General features: G+C 40.5%; 3 protein-coding genes across 3 annotated transcripts; 2 read left to right on the top strand and 1 right to left on the bottom strand.

The window, feature by feature from the left end:
- The first annotated feature begins 2128 nt into the window (after nucleotides 1-2128).
- Nucleotides 2129-4340, top strand: LOC116207411 (F-box/kelch-repeat protein At3g06240-like). Its single transcript, XM_031540333.1, has one exon. The coding sequence runs from the start codon at nucleotides 3064-3066 to the stop codon at nucleotides 4180-4182; it is 1119 nt and encodes a 372-aa protein (XP_031396193.1). The 5' UTR covers nucleotides 2129-3063; the 3' UTR covers nucleotides 4183-4340.
- Nucleotides 4341-6801: 2461 nt separating this feature from the next.
- On the bottom strand, nucleotides 6802-10782 carry LOC116206756 (glutathione gamma-glutamylcysteinyltransferase 1-like). Its single transcript, XM_031539562.1, is given in 8 exon segments — nucleotides 6802-7127; nucleotides 7375-7905; nucleotides 8129-8356; nucleotides 8824-8875; nucleotides 9031-9194; nucleotides 9378-9616; nucleotides 9884-10040; nucleotides 10261-10782. Coding segments are annotated over 8 exon segments (1533 nt in total). The 5' UTR covers nucleotides 10336-10782; the 3' UTR covers nucleotides 6802-7040.
- Nucleotides 10783-15429: 4647 nt separating this feature from the next.
- Nucleotides 15430-19267, top strand: LOC116208465 (oligopeptide transporter 7-like). Its single transcript, XM_031541932.1, has 6 exons — nucleotides 15430-15637; nucleotides 15735-16338; nucleotides 17240-17812; nucleotides 17901-18156; nucleotides 18262-18444; nucleotides 18528-19267. The coding sequence occupies exons 1-6, from the start codon at nucleotides 15508-15510 to the stop codon at nucleotides 19140-19142; spliced, it is 2361 nt and encodes a 786-aa protein (XP_031397792.1). The 5' UTR covers nucleotides 15430-15507; the 3' UTR covers nucleotides 19143-19267.
- The last annotated feature ends 2379 nt before the right edge of the window (nucleotides 19268-21646 follow it).

Here is a 21646-nt window from a genome sequence, read left to right as displayed (position 1 = left end):
CAATATATATAAGGGAATGGGGAAGTTTAAATCGGCAAGGGCAGAGAGAGCTCAATATTTTGTTTTTATCTTAGAAGGAAGGAACACATAGAGGCATGTCAATATATATAAGAGAATGGGGAGGTTTGGATCGGCAAGAGTAGGGAGAGCTCAATATTTTGTTTTTGTCTCAGAAGGAAGGAGCAAGTCAATATATATATGAGAATGGGGAGGTTTGGATCGGCAAGGGTAGAGAGAGCTCAATATTTTGTTCTTTTGTCATGGCCCTTTGTTTTGTCCATAATGTTCTCTCCCCCTTGCTATCACTCACTTTTACGTGGCACTCATTCTTTGTTTTTGTTTTCTTTCTTATTTTTGGTGCTCCTCTTGGTCGCTAGAGTGAGTGAGGGGTTTGTTAATACAAAGAGAGAGAATTTGGTCGCATTTATATTGCAAATAAAATAAGATATATGTATGTCCGTAGCCAAAGAAAAGGAAGAAGGTCATCTTGTTTGACCCGACCTGACCCCACCTCTCATTATTATATAAAGTCTCCCAGCTTAGCTTTTCCTCATTTACATTTTCTCTCGCCACTTTATATATATGTTATATAATTAAATAAATAGCTCGCTCAGCTCATCAGGAAACTACTCCTAGAAATTAAGTTAACTATTGTTGATTATTACCAGAAATAAAAAATTAATTAAGCAAAGTAATTGTAAATGTTGTCCTCCATGGCTGTCGTGCATGATATGGGTTAATTACACTGATGGTCCAAAAAGTTTCATGAATGTTTCAGGTTGGTCCAAAATGTTTTTTTGGTAACTTGATAGTATATTAAGTTTCAAAACCGTTTCAATGTGGTACATTCCGTCATCCCAATGCTTACGTGGCGTATTACGTGTCAGTAATTATCTGACGTGACTCCAATTTTAAAATAAAATTTTCATTTTTAATTTAAATAAAAATTTCTCCTCTCTCCTCTCTCCCCTCTCTCTCTCTCCTCTCTCCTGTGCCTTGTCCAGAACCTTCGAACCTTCATGCCACCTCTCACGATTCAAAACACAAATCAAAATCAAAGGAGACAATCTAATTCAATCTTCCCACGATTCAAAACAGGAACAAAGACTCAGAGAAAATTTTTTATTGAACTAATTCCCATTTTTTTTTAATTAATATTTCAACTGAATCGGGGGTGAAGGGCCCCTCACTGAGAGGGGTATGGGCAGATGAGGTGAAGGGGAAGAAGGAAGGAGAAGGGGGAGACCTAAAAGAAGACTCCGACTCCTTTGCCTTCATCTTTATCACTTAGCACCTCCTTGAAGTATTAGGACAAAACCCGACAATTCTCATCAATTACCTCCTCGTAGTTCCCCTCCAGCTCCTTCAATTTTGCAGCTTGGTCCCCGCTCATGCTTAACAGGAGCTTTTCACTCGGGACAACTACTGAGAAGTCGCAAGAAAATTCGCCATTTGCATCATTGATGCTTGGTGATGGAATAGAGGAGGAGGAGAGAACTGGTCGAGCTTGTCGCGAGTAGAGAAGACGATGAGGGCAACCTCAGCATCACAGAGGATGGAGAGCTCATAAGCATTCTGGAGCAGGCCATTCTTTCTCTTTGCAAATGTCACCTGCCTGTTGATCTTGTTCTCTATCCTCTTCAGCTCTACTCTCCCTCTCCCCATCTCTCTGCCTTTGCGCCCTAAATATACCAATTAAACCAACACAAATTTTTTTTTTTTGGGTTTACAACTTCCCACGGAGGGGTTGGAGGTAGAGGCGGGGAAGGAGAAGGGGAGGCGAACCACCCGAGGCGTCTGAGTCAGAGTTGGAGGGGAGGCGCCTCTGCTTCCCTTCTCCTTCCTTCTACCCCTTCCTCCTCACACTCAATCTTAGGGTTTATTTTATTTATTTTTATCCTTTTTTCAGATTTGGGCAACCGAATTTTTTAGGTTTTTTAAAATTTTAAAAATAATTTTTGTTATTATTTTTCTATATTTTTACTATTTTTATGTATTTTATTTTATTTTTATTGGACTTTTTCAAATTTTATATTCTCTTAAATGATGTGGCGCACTATGATTAGTCCCTTGTAACAAAAGTGACACATAATATCTGCCATGTCAGTAGTAGCTGACGGCGTCAAGCGTGAGATGATGAAATATATCACATTGAAACGGTTTTGAAACTTAATGTACCATCAAGTTACCAAAAAAAAATTTTGGACCAACCTGAAACATTTATGAAATTTTTTGAACCACCGGTGTAATTGATCCTGGATGATAATGATGTACGCATACACTTGTGAAATTAGTATAGACAAATGTAAAATTCTTGTGAAATTCTCCTCTCGTCTTCTCTATGCTCTAAGGAGAAACCATCCTCTCTCCTCCTCTCCTAGGTGACCCACTGGCCATCAATCGCCACTCAGGCACAGACTCACTCTCTCTGTCGCTCGCCGGTCGGCTCTACCTCTCCATGGATCAGGCTCTACTTAGTCACTCGCTTTCTCTCAGTCTCTCTCTCTCTCTCTCTCTAAAGATGTCTCTCTTTGCAGATGTGGAATTTCGGGGGTCCCGTTTGGGAGATGAAAAGGATAAGAAAGAAGGTGGAAGAGTCTGGGGAAAACAACAGTATAGAGAAGAGGGAAAGGTGAACATCTATTAGCGCGGCAAAGGGAATTTATTAGGTGAACGTGTATCAATAGGAAAAGGGTTTTTTTTTAAAAAAAAATACAAAATATAGATGGCACAAGCTGAGGATTTTCGAGGTTTCAGCAGGAGCTTAGGACTACCGTATAGAACTCTATGGACTCCACTCTTCTACTTTAATATATTACATATTGATTTGTTCAGATTGTCTCATGCTATATTTGCCTCACGTTAATAACAATACAACTTCTGACAGAGCATCGTTACCGCCGAAGTAAGGTTTCTATCAGATGAAGCTTCCAAGAAAACGCAAAGATGAGCTTGAGGTTAAAATCTGCATCACAGTTCACTTCCTCACCACCACTGCATCTCTCAAATAGTTTTTGGCCGTCTAATTGACCCGCAGATAATTTTATCATATCTGACCTGCCCATGGCAAAATTATCCAAAGATATCTTCCCCGAGATCCTTATGAGACTGCCCATTAAACCGCTGGTCCAATTCAAGTGCGTCAGCAAGCAATGGCATTCGCTGATCTTGAACCCCCCATTCATCCGATCCCAGCTCCAGTGTGCGTTGTCGCGAAAACCACACTTGAGCACGAGAGTCCTCCTCGCTAACTGTCCACTTAAGTCTATAAGCATTGAATCGCTGAGTGATCCCAATGTCGAAGCTCCTCCTACAACAGTGCTAAAGCTTCCTGTCAAGATACCCCGGGAATGTGTGATTGATGTTGTCGGCTCTTGCAATGGTCTGGTTTGCTTGCATGTAAGTGGCAAGGGTTTGATCGTATTGAACCCAACCACAGGGGATTGCAGGGAGCTGCCTAACTCTAAGGTTGCTCCTTGGAATAATAAACTCTTTTATGGATTCGGTTACGATACTCATACTGACGACTACAAAGTAGTTTGGGGTTGTCCTGCGGATCTTGGAGGTGGAGCTAATTCTAATCAAACTAGTATCGTGATCTTTTCCCTGAGAACAAATTCCTGCAGGTGTCTATTAGAGGGCACTGAGCTTAGAAATTATAACAGAGGAGTTTATGCCAGTGGATGCCTGCACTGGCTAATGAGCGGTAGTGCATCAGAGCCGGTTAGCAGAATAATCTCATTCGACTTGTCAGCGGAGAAATTCCACGAGATTGTAACTGTACCCATGACTGCTACAGATGACCTTGAGAGTGTGCTTTTGGAAGGCTTAGTTGTTACCGGAGAGTGTCTCTTTGTATATAGACGCTTAACGACCCATTTCGAGGCATGGGTGATGAAGCTGGAAGGGAAAGAGACTTCTTGGACCAAGTGGTGTAGTTTTCCGATGGATGTGATGCCTGTGAATCGTTACTGTTGGTTCCATCCTATCGCCTTCACACAAGATGGAAATATCATCTCAGCTGAATTGGTACTGTACCTATACAATTTCAAGGAAAATGCAATAAGGAGGTTCGACTTTGATGAGGACGAGGAGGAGTCATATTTCGGATCTGCTACTTATATTGAGAGCCTCGTCTCACCCTACAGCGATACTCAAAGTGTCGAGGATGAAGAGGTTTAGAGAATATGTGGCAAGTCGTTTCACCCTATCTTATCTTATGTAAGTTTCTTTCTCGTTTGTTTCTATGTTGGTGTATTGGTACTTTCGACCATCAAGTATGATACAATATATTTATGTAATTTCATGTCCGTTAGTCACTACTAGACCAGTAATTTATGATTGCATTTAACATCAAATATGTGTTACGATAAATAAATATATGAAATAAATCCTTGTAATAAATGGTTGGTTTGGAGTATTGATGGAAAAGTACTGAAATAAAATTATGAAAAATAAGTGTTGATTTCAAAATAAATTAAAGTATTTTGAAAAAACTAATTTAAAATTGCTGAAAGTAATAAAGATAATTATTAATACTTGAAACAGAATGAGTAGAAGCATATTTCATAAGCATCTATTAACTTACTTGAGAAAATCACGTTTGCAACCGCAATTTCGGCTAAAACCGTGGTTTCAAAAACTCTCACCAAACACCAAATCTACTTAAAATTATAAGAAAATGTGATTTTAAAACATCCTACTGCACTCCCAAACAAATTATAAGAGGTAAAAAGCAACAGAGAGGATTTGATCTTCCGAAAGAGGTTCTTCTCTATTTTTACGTTAGCTAATTTATTAATGTTAAATGATGCTTTATTAAAGTTATATTGACAATATTTGGTTTAATACCCGTAATAAAATGTATTGTAATTTGTAATACCCAAAATTATATTCTGGGCACAAACGTATTCGAAGCAATTAACTGTATTTATTAGGAACTAGACAAAAGGCCAACACTTATGCTCGGGCTAAACATAATTTAAAATATTCTTAAATTGGTAATAAATTAGAAAAATAATATATAAAATATGAATTTACATATCAAATATATTTTTCTTTGAACTTTTGTATTGTCATAGTGCATAAGTCATGTCTTTCCAAAACAATCGAATCTTGTCTAAGTCCTGTTTGGCTTTAGAAATTTTTTTTAACTCAACTCAACTTAATTCCACTTATCTTCAATTTATCAGCACAATTATTACTTTTCTCTTTTTCTTCAATTTTTTTAAAGATTCAATTCAGTTTTTAATACTAAATTATTTTAACAATTCATTACTTTTTTCACAAGTCAATAATACAATCATTATTTAATAATTACTTTATCTCAACTATTTATTTATTTTTCACGCTTTTTCTCATAATTCAGCAAACAATTATTACAAATCAATTAAAATTAAAATTCAATTCAACTCTAATATCAATCACAACTAAGTTGTCCAAAATAATTCTAGGTCCTTAAGAGCATTTACCATAGTTGGGCCATCATTCTCATTTTTGGGGGACCCACCTTTGTTGCCACATAAGAAAGATCGGAGACCTAAAATAAATGAGGACCCACTGAGTCCTTATCCCCAATTTTCACGATTCCCTCATAAAAATAAATAAATAAATAAATAAAACTTTATATTAGGCGCTGGCAGTAGCAGGCCGGCTCTTTCCCCTTCCTTTAAAAGCAAAACTTGATGTAGGAGTGGAGGCAGGCAAAGCCTGCCACTCGGCAAGCTCCAATTAGAGCCTGCTGAGCCGGGCAATGACCATCCTGGCTCATTTTCCCTCTACAATGGGGGGAAAGAAATTGCAACGTCCCAACTGCTTATATGGAAGTAGCCAGGACGGTGCAAAGGCCCCTATTGTGGATGATGCTCTTACATACCCAGAGCAAATAATTTTTTTTCTTCATAACTTGATTATTTTTCCTTCTCTTTTTTTTTTCTGGTAATCTCTTTGCTTCTCTTAAGGTAGGTTTTTTTCTTTCATTTTTATTTTATTTTGCTATTGTTCTTGCAAAAATTTTGGAATTATTTACTGATACTAGTTCGTGTTTGAAAAGTTACTCTTTTAGTCACTATTTAAAGTCCGTTACATACAAATGTATATATGTGTATGTGTGTGAGAAAATTATAACCTTTCATTAGTTTAGGTCATTTTGACTTTTATAAGCAACGTTGCAGTATAACATTACCCCATTTTGCACATTTTTATTTGTGTGACTCGATTAGTCGCACAATTATACTCTCACTATTTCCTACGTGGCATATTCATATGCTTTGCTCCGACCTTTATAATTTTACATAGATTTTTCTTATTTAATTGAAAGTCCAACAAACTAGTTGTTTAATTGATTATAAGAAGTGTTTTTAAACCCGGCCCGGCTCAGCCGGTTGGATCGGTCAACCTGCGAATCACTGACTTGTCCAGGCTAGGTTTTACAAAATCTCGTTTATAGTTAAAACCCAGTCAAAATGGATAAATCCATTTAACCCGTCGACTCAAATGACCCATTTGTCATGGCTGAATCAATTTTTTCGAGAAAAATCTTTTTCTTTCCCCAAATTCGTCGGAGCCCTCTCTGCTCTTCTCCCTTTTCACTCCTCTTTATTATTTTTATTTTTATTTTTATTGGGTTATTTGGAGCGAATCGGGGTTGGGGGTATTGCCACTGGGGACACCACCGCCTGTTCGTCGGCAAGCTAGCCATGGTTTTTACTTAAATTGTCGGTAAAAGGTTCCGTGAATTTTCAGAATTGTACTCGAATTTTCAGTAAAATACTTGATCGCATTTCGTATTACACTATAAAATTCCATGACCAGAAGTGTTTTTACTAAATAATTATACAAAGACTTCATGAGAGAGTAAAGAATTCAACTCCACTCTCTCAATCTTCTTAAGCTTTAAAGCTTCATAAGTTTCTCTCTGAATGAGGCTATTTCTTGCGTAAGGGATTCCACTTAATAATGTTGCTACCATATGCTTGAGAAACATTGAACTGAGGATAATGGGAAGTTATACTCAACGGAGTGAAATGGACGGAGTATTATTACACGCTCGGGGAGGAGAGATCCTCAACCACATTGTTCTCCTGGCACTTCTTCAGAAGATAAAGCTGGCGGCGTAAATGCAAAACCTGCAATACATTACCAGTTTGATTATTAGTAAAAACATACTGATAAAAGGCAGAAGTCCGACTCCGGGCAAACTCATGCGCAATTTGATGGTGAGGAATGGAAACATGAATCATCACAAATTGACATAATTGCATACAATTATTCCATTTCTTCGCTATATAATGCTCAAAACTGAATGTGGCCATTACGTCTAACAAGAAGATTCAAGAAAGAAAAAAACAACTAGACGCAAAAGATGACGGTCACCTCTTCTTGAAGCAGAGGTGGAAGATTCTCTGTCGAAAAAATCCCGTACATCTCCTGCTGCAACTCTGGATTTTTAACCCGAGACCACGTCTCAGGAGGCAACGCTAGCAATAGCACAGTCAAAATATTGCTCCCTGCAGGCTGCAACTTAATGCATGCGTTGCCACCCAAGTCGTTCGAATCACGATGCTCCACTTTCACTTGAGAAAAAGGAATGAGCATTTCAACCTTCTCCTCGTTTTGGCCATACGCTACTGTTTCACGTAAAACTGTTGTGGCATTGTTATTGTTATCATCAGCGCTTATGCACTTCGTGCAATTTTCTGTCTCCCCACAATGTGAGCAGCCTGAGCAACCGATGTTCCCAGCCAGAATCTCTGCACATTTGCATCGGATGCTGGACACAAATTTCTGCAGGTTTTCTTCTTCGTTGAAAGATGAAGGCAGTCTAGTGCAACAACTTGATGATAATAAAAACTCGAGCACGTCTTGGTGGAGATCGGTCTCCTGAACTTGCTTCAGCACCTCATCCTGCAGAAACTTATATTCTGTAATCCGAAGTATAACAAATAAGCATTGATGTTGAGATTTTACTTATTTTCAAGTTCAACTATCAAATGCCATGTTCGTTGTGTAGGTGGGAAGTCAAGCCAAATAGATTTGTTATGCAAAACCAAGCCTTCCTTTTCCCTCCATTCTTTTATATAAATCAAGGATTAACTGGAGAGAAGAAAACAAGCATGTCCGGTGTTACCATAACATCGAGCCTTCCTTTTTCCTCCCTGCATTTATTGGTCCCAGCATCCTCTGCTCTCCGAACTTCGACAATCCAGTGTATATATTTTTCAAAATCAGGTGGAAGAGATTCGCATATGACACCGATAAGTCTTCTGATGTCCTTAACGTGTTCAGACTTCAAGAGACGGGGGATATCATCCATTAAGTACTTTGCAATACCAATCCAACTCTCGTTCTTGCAGCTCTGCAGAGATTTTTTTGCATTGGCGTACTTCGTTAACCATATTAACGACAGAACAGACAAGACAGGAACCAAAACGATTTGCATTGAGGTTGGCGAGTGAACAGTTCATGAAGAAGAAATGCCTACTCGTTACAGTGAATATAAGAAATTATAATCAAGTTTAGGCTCATGAAACAAGCAACGACAAACAGCAATTTCTAAGCACCAAAAGTATTCCAACTCATCAAGAACTGAATTTCTGAACATCCTGATTTAGAGAAGATGAGCACGCATGTGATCCCCATGGTGTTTAGGAAGAATACCAGGCTAGCAATAAAGATATTGAGTTCCAATATAACATATATCACAATTCATGGAAAGAGTTAAAACTTAACAATCGAAGTGTGTATTAGTAATTTCTGCCTGTCAAAATATATCATGTTGACATGGTAGCCTGATACATAATGATAGTTTCAATCACAATTTACCAGGTTATAAAGCAATCCCCGCTCCCTCCGAGGCCTCAATATCATCATGAACCTACAAAGCACAAGTGCGTATTACAGCAATATACTGTACTGCATTTCTGGTTTACCATTAGAAAGTAACTGAAAGATGACGATGAATGCAGGACCATTCAAATTAAAGCCCTGATGTCTATTTCCTATTAGGTAAAATAGCTAATCCTCACCTACCCTCTCTTTTGCCCTGTTTGCTTATCGGTGGTATCCATGGCTTCCCAAAGAATTGTAAGGGGAACCCAGTGAGGGGGATACTTGAATCATGCAACGTCCAATATCAGTACCATGTCACGTCCTGCATGATATCCACCGATGGGTGAAAAATGACCAGTTCCGGTCTTTTGCCATCATATAAACGAAAAGTAATAAGCTCATTAGTAGGTCAGGATTATTTTCATGGTGGACTTTAATGTTATTTCTTCACATGTATTCTGCATGAATTCACATGAATTCCTTACTATATCTACGAAATTACACTCTTCTATAGATGTGTTAGTGAAGTTGTATATAATTTCCTCTACCTGTTTGAGAGTGCCTCTGTGATACGAGGAAACGAGATGACAACCATCAGAAACAGAACAACTTTGAACATGCTGACGAAACCGATCCAGAGTTGTTTCGCTGGTGCGAAAAGCTTGGACTTCGGCTCCAGCACATTGCGCAAGACATGCAACCTTCCCGAGCGAGATGCCTTCGGCTTTTACTTTTTCTAAAGGCTCACAACAGTCTAGCATAGATTCATCGAACCATCTCCATGGACCTGAGAAAATTTAAAAGGAAAAGGACGTGATAAATTTGAACATGGGATTGCAATCAACAATGATTAATAAGATTGATAAAGCTTAAACAGGACATGTATGATCTGACATTATGTACTGAAACTCCATTTCCAACAGAAACTCATCAATAATCTGCAGAATGAATCCACAATGCCACGGATCACCTCACCAAACTTTTGACTTGGAAAAAACTTCGGTATATCTAAATTAAGCTTTTATTAGAACAGAACAAAGATATTAGGAAGCACCTCTCCATCTTATTTTGGGGTCAATGGAAAGGGCATTTAAGACCATGGAGAGAGTGGCTAAGCCACAATATGCTGGCTCCAACTGCGTCTGGAAGTTAGAGATTAACTTGTAGAACCCTTCCATGGTGCCGGCCTGAATGGCCTCAATGAACAGCTTCTGCAAAATGCTTGAAGAAACATTAATAATGAAATGTATAGTGTGCTTACCAAATATTGGACACAATGTTTGTACTAGCTTTGAATTTGATGGCCTTGTCTCAAAGTTCAGTCCCTTAATTCCAAAGCAGAACCGTCAGCTTAACTCAGGTAAGTGACTCTATTATGAATCACTGCTATTGGTAATCTACTGAAAGTGATGCAAGGCAGCAAATAACTACCTTTCCTTCATCTGAGGAGAAGTCGACGGCGGGAGGAGAAGGGAGGACTCGTCTATACAAACCTGCCATCGCCATTTTCAGAGTCAACGTCGTTACACTTTCAGTTCTGGTAGCTTCTCTGACAATAATTTTGAACTTCAATGGGCACCAAAGTTCCAAAGAAATTAGAATCTCCAGCGGGAAAAGATAAACTTGAGATTCAATAAGCCGAATAAGACGCCACTTGGGTAGTGCGGCTGGAATTAGAAGATTCGGCTCTCAGCTTACCAGCCCCAGACTCTCCTTTCGTTTTGCTACCTAATTCTGTTTTTTTTATCTTAATTTACCAATTGAGTTTGGTCTTGCCCACTTCAAAAACCGAAATGGTCAAAAACATTGTCCCATGGCCCATGGGGAAGACAAATATTACTTTCTTGAACCAAATATCGAAATTCCTTCGGCCTTTTCAAGGAATCATCTCTTCCATATGATCAATTTTCTATGGTGTGAAACTCAGGATGAAAATTAGATCGAACAACTTATAGAGAGAAAGGATAGCCGTCCTTTAGAGGGGACCGAAGACGCCCATGGAAAAAATGGCATCTTTTCGGATATAAGAAATGTTCAATGGACGCATGGGTGTAAGTGCGGATAAAGCAAAAGGGTTTCAGAATCCTTATCAGCTCGAGGCAAAAGCCAAGCCTCATTGTACTGAGATTTCATTCTGACCAAAATGAAATTAAAGCGAGATCCGCAATAAGTGGATGACTTTTACGCTACATTCAGGAAAGAACATTTCGTTCCATGGGACAAATTCTCGTAGTGGTGGCAGGACCAATCTTTTGGTTTTGTTAGTTATTCTTCTAGCTTTGTTGCCGATAGACTATCCATGAAAGATCCCCATGGAAGCACTGGCATTACGTGGAAAAAAATAACTTATTTATATTATTTGAAAGAATTTTTGAGAGTTGCTTGCACATATTCTCCACGAACTCACCATCTCCACAGCGTACATGCACGAAAACGATTGTTCATACAGCTAAGATATATTATCGGTTACAGGCAGTATCCCTAATACAGGTCTTAATTCCGGAGGTCGGATTGACATGTGCATTTAAGCGTGGACAATTGCACTTAACTTCCATTGGAGAAACATCAAAAGTTACAGATTAGCCAATTACATGTGCTATCTGGTGCTGCGTAATCAACTCAACAATCGTTTTGAATTTGTTGACTATTTGAGTTTTCATAGAAAAAAAGCACATCAAAATAAAATTCTAAAAAATTATGTGAAATAGGGTTAATTTAATACGCACTCTATAGTTTGAGGGTGATCTCAAATTGCACGCTATGGTTTAATTTATCTTAAAGTACTCTCTGAAAACAGTCAAACTATACCGACACGCTCCAAACCACTAACACCGTTAATGTTTGAATGGAAACCGGTTCTTGTGTGATTCACATTACTCTTAGTTAAAGGCACAATTAAAATTTAACATTTACGGTCCACGGGTTTTATTTGCTTTCACGTCGAATTTTTTTTCCTCTTCTGTTCTTCTTTATTGGACGAGAGAGCAACGGTAAAAAAGAAAAGATCAGAATCCTACTGATAGTTTTGCCTAGGGAAAAATTGGAGGACCTATCCCAAGATGATGAAAGGATCATACCAATGTATATTTCAATTTTTTTTTCTTTTTACCCTTTTGTTAGATAAGTTCTTTCGTCCTTGATCCATATTCCCTTTCTAGCGAGAGTTTATTGATACTGAGAGTTTATTAATACTCAAAAGTATGCGTTGATGTTCCTATGAGATCACAAGGCTAAATGATCAACGGGTATCTGCTGATGAGTTTCCTTGGCCTTGCTCGGAAGCGGATGCCAAGAGAATTTGACAAGAACGGCAATGGATAGATGGCTCTATTGCTAACAATGTGAATGGTGCTCAGCAGCATGGAAGAGATATTGAAGAGATTGAAACTTTACCGCTAATAATGTCTTTCAATCTTTCTTAAAGCAACAGGATTGAGATGTGAGGGAGAGATGAATTAATAAAAAAAATACTAAGATAGATCCATTCCCTTATCAAAATCTCTTTCAGATCTTTGGTTCAATATTTCCCCTTATTATAAGTCATTTAAAGCGACCAACGTCGCTTGATTTATATGGTTTGGTACTTATTTCTCTTAAATAAGTCTTGAGTACGAGTCTTGTAGATGAAGAAAATTTACGATAGAAGAAGTTTATCATTTAGTGAACTTTTCGAACTTGACTGAATTAGTCTGGACCCATTTAACTTTAGGATACTATGATGCACACCAAAAAGAAGTCATATGAATCGCATATGAACCTCTTCTCATACAAAAATTAATGGTGTTAATGTTTGGAGTGCATTGATATGGTTCAACTATTTATAGGGAGCACTTTGACACAAATTAAATTATAGCGTGCATTTTGAGACTACTAAAGAAGTAATATTATTTATTTTATTTTTGGCTACAATAGAGCTCATAGACCTATTACATAAAATAAAAATTCAAACATCCAATAAAGGGGTACGGATAGTCTCATATGAGTATCGAATCTAAAACCTATTAGTTACAAAGCGAGTGCGTATGCTACTGCAGTACAAAAGAGCTTAGTGCCAAGGTTTTGGATTAATCAAACTATGGCAAACGCCCTTAACTGTAACCGGGGACAGATTTAAGGGGGTGCAGAGGGTGCAAATTAAATCCCTTGGCTTCCAAAAGAAGTGCAAAATCTCTAATATATTTTGTGGCGTTTATGATTTTTTTTTATGAAATTATCCTCATTCGTTTTATAATTTTACAACTCCTTTTTTTCACCTTTTTTCTGTCCCCCGACTTAATATGTCCCTGTTTGAATTAAAGAATAGATTGGATTATCACTAGTAAGAGATTTTGTTTGCCTCTTTATTTCATACCATTGTTCCTTCACTAGACCCATGACCAGCCTCACACTTATGAACCAAAAATTTGTGATCCCATTGTGGAAAAACAAATAGGTGACTGAAGGAAAACTACACCATTAGTACAAAACCTTTTTCATAAGCAATAATTTGATACAAAATCTTTTTCCGTAACAATTTAATGCAAAATATTTCAATTCATTGCAATGAATTACATTCCATGAACTGTTCACCAACGCTTTAGCGTTTGCTGACGTAGTAGATCGCGAATACAATGTGCATCTAACGTGGCGCAAACATTACATCAAAATTTCTTTTTTAAAATAAAATAAAATAAAATAAAATGAAATTTAAAAAGAAAACCTGTCCCCCTCTCTCTCCTTTGCCTCTCCTCAGCCCCCGCACTCTGTCTCTCTCCTCATCGCAATCCCCGGCCGCCGAAGCCGAGAAAAGGGGTTTCACTTCCCGTGTTAGGTCAACATATGTGAAGCAATATATCGTCACCTAATGTACCCCGAACGAATCGACAGTTGCCACTAACTTCGACAGCTAATTTGAAGGCAAAATTGAAAACCTAAACAAGAAGTTGACGAAAAACCTAAAAATAAATTGAAGAATTACATCTATAGATACGTCAATATACCCCTTTCATGGCGAAACTACACCAGCCATCCAGAGCGAAGAAGAGATCTGTCCAGAGTCTCCGAAAATTCACTTTTTTTTTCCTCTTAAATTTTAATTGGATCAGGAGTGGGGTGTCCCCGTTGACGAGCCTACCCCCAACCGAGCTCGACAATGGGGTGGTAGTCGCCGGCAGGGGCGCCCCTAAACCGAAACTAGATCGCTCTGAGCGATCTGTGTTCGGGGTGGGGCAGCCTCCACCCCAACTCGGTAGATTCAGGTTCTCCCAGATCTCTCAAATGATGATGACTCGAGAAATTTGGGTGTCTCTCGGATCGACCAAACTTACTGATGGACTTGGACTCCGCCCAGAAAATAAGTAACGATCATATATATCATGGTTGTTAGAATCGTAATTTGAGTCGTAGAATCGCACGGTTGTATGACCCAAGGGGCGAGAAGTGATTCCAATTTTACCTGGCGGATCGAAGTAGTAGGATCGAGCTTGGATCGGGAGTTGAATCGCATAATCGTGGGATTTGTGCGAGTCAACAGATCATACTACCCGCTGCATTGCCAGCCTAACTTGGCCCAAGCCCAGCCCATTTGTTTGGTCGATCCATGAAGCAACCCCCGACCCGACTATTTTTTTTTTTTAATTCTCTTCTTGTCGACTTTCAATCAAAGGTCGGAGTTGAGAGTATCGAAGAACTGAGCAGCCCCAGCTTTGCTTTACCCTTCTTCTCCGATTGAATGTTATGATTCCTACCTTCCTGGAAATGTCGTACTCTAATTTCGAGTCTTTGGAGTTGTTGCAGCGCCTGATTTTGAGTCTGCTATATTCGGAGTCGGAGCTTGGATCTCTCTCGATCTCTTTTTCAACTGTTCTCGCTGTGCTTCTTCTTCTTCTTCTTCTTCTTCTTCTTCTCCTTACCGTGTGTTGTGCGCTATTGTGCTGTGCTGCAGTGCTGAGGAATTCCACTTTGCTTCTTCTTCTGCAGTGCTGCTGCCGCTTCTTCTTCTCTCGGTCTCTCATTCTGCTGTTGTACTGATGCTGCAGTTGGGGTTTCAATTCAAGGTGAGGCTTTGAACTCTCTAGCCTGAGTGTTGTCTTGTCTAGTTTTGCTGCTGATTGTTGGCTCTGAGTGCTGCTGATTTGAGTTTAAGCTTGTGTTCACTTCACTGTTGAGTTGAGTTCGGGTTTGAGTGTTGCTTTTATGACTTATAGTAGGTTTGTTGGTTATCGATCTTTATTTTTGGTGCTTAGGAAAGTAGGAAAGTATGATACATGCATTCATATGTTGTTTTTTTAATTATAGATAAAATGTTACGATTTACGATTCGATTCTATGATTCACAATCCACGACTCCCGACCGATTCTACATAGAATCGCGATTTTGTCAATCTTTATATAGATCACCCATTCACGCATGCAATTGGTGTTTGAATTATATCATGTCAGAAGATTTCATGGATACACAGGCCATCCCGCTCGGCGCAACAAGTTTGAACAGATAAATACCTGTGACCTGGCTTGAAAGATTTTATTTATTTATTTGAGTGAATGGCCTAAAAAGAACTTCAAAGAATCCCGCGAACAATTGCTCGCCTAATCACGCGGCTAAAATGCGCTACACTTTTTTTTTTTCTTTTTTCCTACGATTGGCTTGGACAGCTAAGAACATTTCGTAAGGATATACGTCACCCTTAAGTCTTTGACATGGACAGAATCTTAGGTAGAGACCAAAAAATTCCCCATCTCCTATTACAGAGGCCTGCTCTGCTCTGCCCTCCCCTCACAGAGGAGAGGACGATGGCCCCCCGCCAAGACGATATCACTGCTCCTCTCAGTTAATTTCAATTCAATTTCCTGTTTCCGATTGCCAACGAGGCCGGTGAGCTTCAATTCAACTTCGATTGCTTAGTAACAGTTTTTTTCATTTCCAGTCGGAAAGCCTGTCGAGCCCCAGTCCATCCACCCTGGCCCCTCCTCGCCATCGTGCGGCGGAGGAGGGGAAGATACAGAGAACTCCCCGGTCGAGCAGGTGGCGCTCACCGTCCCGGTCACAGACGACACCTCCCTCCCCGCCGTCACCTTCCGCACGGTCGTCCTCGGGGCACTGTCTTGCGCTCTCCTGTCCTTCCTCAACCAGTTCTTCTGGTACCGGCGGGAGCCCCTCTCCCTCACCTCCATCTCCGCCCAGATCGCAGTCGTCCCCCTCGGCCATCTCCTGGCCTCCGCCCTCCCCAGGAGGGCCTTCTTCCCGGGGAAGAGATGGGAGTTCACCCTCAACCCGGGCCCCTTCAACGTGAAGGAGCACGTGCTCGTCACGATCTTCGCCAACGCCGGCGCCGGGAATGTGTACTCGATCCACATAGTGAGCGCGGTGAAGATCTTCTATCAAAGGGAGATGTCGTTCGCGGTGGCGCTGATCATCGTGTTGACCACGCAGGTGATGGGGTTCGGGTGGGCGGGGGTGTTCCGGCGGTACCTGGTGGAGCCCGCCGCCATGTGGTGGCCCCAGAATCTCGTCCAAGTTTCCCTCTTCAGGTTCGATCTCGCCCGTTAAAGTCCCTGCCCCCACTACTTTTAATAAGCAACGATGATGATTGATGATGAATCGGATTCCTAATCTGTAGCGCGCGCATGAGACGATAATTTGTTGCTTCGGATTTAATATGTTATGCGTTCTGTCGCTTTGGCCACAAATGAGTAGAATAGACAAAAAAAAAATAATAATAATAATAAAGAAAAGATTTTTAATTCATTGGCTGTACAGAAATAGACAAAGGGGGTAGATATATTTAAGTCATCTTGGCCCCACATGTCATGCTGTACGTGGCAATGTACCTGGTCGTTATATATCGATCGGTGCATCATGCATTCTACACATTTAATTATCGTATCCGCTCGGGTCTAATTTTAGTTCTGTAAATCTCATATATAGCATGCCATTTTGGATCAAATTGGAGTATTATACTCTGATGTCGCTCCAGCCCTCTATATCTTTATTATGTGAATTATGTTATATAACGTTAAATATATGAAGATGCATTTGAAATTTTTGTTAGCGGTCTACCTAATTCGACGTGTATTTAGTGCTTGTGTTGTTTGGATAAAATTAACTTTAAAAGGAGGGAGTACAATGTACGAGAAAATGTGAAGGCAAAAACCTGAAGGTTGATAAAGACATGTCAAAAATGATCTAAGTCGAAACGAGGATCATTAATTTGTTAAAATAAAAGAGGCAAAGTTTTGTAATTAGAAAATTACTTTGGCAATAAGACTCTTTGAGTTTTTTTTCAGTAGCTGAATCATCCTATGAGTATGTTATTAGATTGAATTTACACTGACGAAATATCGGAATTTAAGCTCAAACTGATTCGTGGCCCTTGGTTCAACTACCTGCGTTTCGTATCGTTACTATCGTAACAACTCTATCCTATTGAAGGGCATTGCACGAGAAGGAGGAGAGGCCTAAGGGCGGAGGATTGACACGAAACCATTTCTTCCTCATTGCATTCCTCTGCAGCTTCGCTTACTACGTCTTTCCCGGCTACCTCTTCCCGATGTTAACTTCCCTCTCCTGGATCTGCTGGGTATTTCCCGATTCTGTCATTGCGCAACAGCTCGGTTCTGGGCTCCATGGGCTAGGTATCGGAGCCATTGGGCTCGATTGGGCCAGCATATCCTCTTATCTCGGTAGCCCGCTAGCTAGCCCATGGTTTGCCACAGCAAACATTGCCATCGGGTTCGCCCTTGTCACTTATGTGATCACCCCAATCGCATACTGGCTCAATATCTATGGGGCAAGGACGTTCCCAATTTTCTCAGACGACCTTTTCACATCTGATGGACAGAACTACAATATCTCAGCTATCATAGACCAAAACTTCCATCTGGATGTTAAGGCGTACGAACGGGAGGGCCCTCTTCACCTGAGCATTTTCTTCGCTTTGTACTATGGAATCGGCTTTGCCTGCCTCACTGCCACGGTGGTCCATGTGGTTCTGTTCCATGGAAGGTTCGGTAGCTCATTCATTTTATCTTGAACTTTTTGTTCTCGCTTCATTAACTCTTAAAAATGCAAATATATTTTCATACCTTCTTAGGGAAATATGGCAGTTGAGTAGGTCCGCCTTCAATGAGAAGAAGATGGATGTGCACACAAAGCTAATGAGGAAGTACAGGCAAGTCCCGGAATGGTGGTTCACTTGCATCCTTTTTTTAAGTATTGCGGTGACCGTATTTGCTTGTGAGTATTTCAATGATCAGCTTCAGCTCCCATGGTGGGGAATATTGCTAGCTTGTGCTCTCGCCATATTCTTCACCCTACCTGTCGGCGTCATCACTGCCACGACAAATCAGGTATTGATCTATTGTTCTTAATATTTCTTTGATTTCCTGTGATTTTTATGAAACTTTCAGTTTCACGGAGTCTAATTCGATCGATGCTTTGTCTTGGAAAAACAGACACCAGCATTGAATGTGATAACTGAATATATCATCGGGTACTTGTACCCCGAATATCCCGTTGCCAACATTCTTTTCAAAGTTTACGGGTACATCAGCATGAAGCAGGGGATCACGTTCTTGCAGGACTTCAAGCTCGGACACTACATGAAAATTCCCCCAAGATCCATGTTCATGGCACAGGTCGGCTTCTTCTTCGGGCTCTGAGAAGTCTTAATAATTAATGAGGTGTTCAATCCTTTGCCTGACCAACGACATTCTGACAGGTAGCAGGCACTGTGATTTCAGCAGTGGTGCATCTGTCGACATCATGGTGGCTGATGAGTACGATCCCGAACATTTGTGACAGGGCTCAGCTCCCTGCAGGCAGCCCTTGGACCTGTCCTGGGGACCATGTTTTCTATGACGCGTCAATAATCTGGGGCCTCATTGGGCCTCGCAGAATATTCGGTGAGCTGGGGCAATACTCCGCCATCAACTGGTTCTTCCTCCTTGGGGCCCTTGCACCCTTCGCTGTGTGGCTTGCCCACAAGGCATTCCCTGGAAAGGATTGGATCAAACTCATCACGATGCCTGTTCTCTTAGGGGCTACCGTGAATATGCCCCCAGCTACAGCTGTGAACTTCACGAGTTGGGTGACAATTGGGTTTTTATCAGGTTTCGTCGCTTATAGGTATTACCGGGCTTGGTGGAGCCGTCACAACTACGTTCTGTCCGGGGCCCTTGATGCAGGATTGGCCTTCATGGGCGTGTTGCTGTACTTGTGTCTGGGGATGGAGCATATTAACCTTAAGTGGTGGGGCGACAGGCCGGATGGGTGCCCCTTGGCCTCTTGCCCGACTGCCCAAGGAATAATTGTTGAAGGGTGTCCGGTTTTCTAATCTTTGTATAGCTTTTTTTATATTTTTATACTGAGGAAATTCTTTTATAAATCTTTTAAGTCCAAAAATAGGGAAAGAGATGGACAGATAATTGAATGTAGAAAAGTTATTATTATTCTTCCTTACTCTACTGATACATCCTGATCATACATATATACATCTCATGGTGTACAAAGGAAAGGTTGTACAAGAGGAAAGAGGAAGAGAAAATCATGGTACAAGATAATAGTAGAAGGAAAACATATCAGGAAAATGAGATCTTCCCTAATTCGCCAAGAACTTCCCCAAAGTATCGACATCTCCAATACTCCCCTCAAGTTGGAGTATGGATGTCAATAATACCCAACTTGCCTCGTAAAAGGTGAAAGTGATCTCGGCCAAGTGCTTTTGTGAAAATATTGGCAGGTTGCAAATTGGTTGGAATGTGACATGTAACAATTGACCCTGCTTGAATATGCCCTCGGATGAAGGAGTAATCAATTTCGATGTGTTTTGTCCGTTCATGGAAGACAAGGTTGGCAACAATGTGCAAGGCAACCATATTGTCACAGTAGAGTGTCATGGCTGAGGAGATAGATACACCAAGAGAAGATAATAGACTCTGCAACCACAATAATTCAGTTTTAGTGGAGGCCATTGATCAGTATTCGACCTCTGCAGAAGATCCGGCCATGGTGCTTTGCTTTTTGGTCTTCCACGAGATGGGACAACCGCCGAGTAAGATAAAGTATCTCGTAAGAGACTGGTGCATCATAGGGCAGGCAATCCAATCGAAGTCACTATAAGTAGTGATGAATACAGAAGAAGGCCGACATAACAATAGGTCACTTCCCAGACTTTGCTTAAGACACTGAAGGACACGAAGTGTTGTGTCCGATGGCGTTGCTTAGGCCTATCCATAAACTGTAATAAAATGTGGATAGAAGATCAAGAAGATCATCACCCGTATCAGAGCTAAGTCGGAGGTGCTGCTCCATCGAAAAAGTTGCTAGCCCTGAACCTAACATTCCACATTCCTCCAAGATATCAAGTGTATATTTCCTTTGGCAAAGGAAGAGGCTGTCAGATTGACAAGCGACCTCGATACCTAGAAAGTACAGCAATTTTCCTGAGTCCTTCATGCTGAAACAATCATCCAAATATCGCTTGAATTTGTCACAGTGAGCAACATTGTTGCCAGTCAATATCAAATCATTGACATACGCAAGTACAACTAGCATAATACCATTCTTGTTGTAAGTGAACATAGAGTAATTAGCTGAAGATTGAAGAAATCCATAGGCCGTGAGGGCAACAGAGAACTTAGCAAACCAATTACGAAATGCTTGTCTAAGTTCGTAGATAGACTTTTGAAGTCTGTAGATTTTGTTCGAACCTGTAGATGAAAAACCGAGTGGCAATTTCATATAAACCTCCTCCTCGAGGTCCCCGTGCAGGAATGCGTTATTAACATTAAGCTGATAGAACTCCCAATTTCGTTAAAGAGCCATGGAAAGAAGGACCCGAACACTTACTAACTTCGCAACTGGTGCAAAGGTTTCGTCAAAGTCTAGGCCTTCAATTTGCGTTTAGCCCTTGGCAACAAATCGAGCTTTATATTGTTCAATCTATTCGTCAGCTTGACGTTTCACTTTATATATCCAGTTGCATCCAATTGCCTGTTTCCCAGCATATAAGTTTGTAATCGTCCATGCCCCATATGTTCAAGGGCCAGTGTCGATGTTTCGCGGCTTCCGTGTATGTCCTGGGCTCAAAGTCTTGACCAAATGCAGTAAGAAAGCAATGATAGTTACCAATAAACGAGAATCATCAATATAACGCTCTATGGCATGGAACGAACCTAAGGAGAGGGTGGATTCGGGTGAAGATTGTATTGAATAGGGTGTGGCTTTGATGAGTTGACACTCATAATCCGCCGTGCTAAAATGGTGGTCTGCTATTCCTCTTCACCTTAGGGGAAGAAACTACAGCTTCCTCTATTTCAGGGTTATTGTCTTCAGAAGATGATTGATTTAATTCTCTCCCTGGGGCCAAATTTGCTACTGGAGGCTGTTCCATAGTTGCCTCTTGATGGGCCGAGAACTCCATGCCATGTGACCAACAGGATAGAGAACTAGATGTGCCTGATTCATCAGAAATGGTCCGCTTAGATGTACTAAGTCCACCCAACGGATCGCCCCAGCTTATCGAAACTCTTGGTGTCGGATCACTAGCATTTGTACGCAACTGATTCACTCGAAACAAAAACACTTCTTCATGAAACACAACATCTCGTGATACAATTATTTCTCCCAACTCAAGATCATAAAGTTTCCAGCCTTTCTTTCCATACGGATAACCCACGAAGACACATTGTCATGCTCGTCTTTCAAATTTATCCTTTGGTTTAGGCTTTTTGGATGCATAACATAAACAACCAAAAACACGAAGATGATCAAGTTGTAGTGGCTTTTGAAATATAATTTCTATTGTTGCCTTACCCGACAACACCGGTGAGGGAGTGT

This window comes from Punica granatum, chromosome 5, assembly GCF_007655135.1.
Source record: "Punica granatum isolate Tunisia-2019 chromosome 5, ASM765513v2, whole genome shotgun sequence".
NCBI lineage: Eukaryota > Viridiplantae > Streptophyta > Magnoliopsida > Myrtales > Lythraceae > Punica > Punica granatum.
Note: the sequence above shows the minus strand (reverse complement) of the source record. Positions and strands in the feature narration are given on the sequence as shown.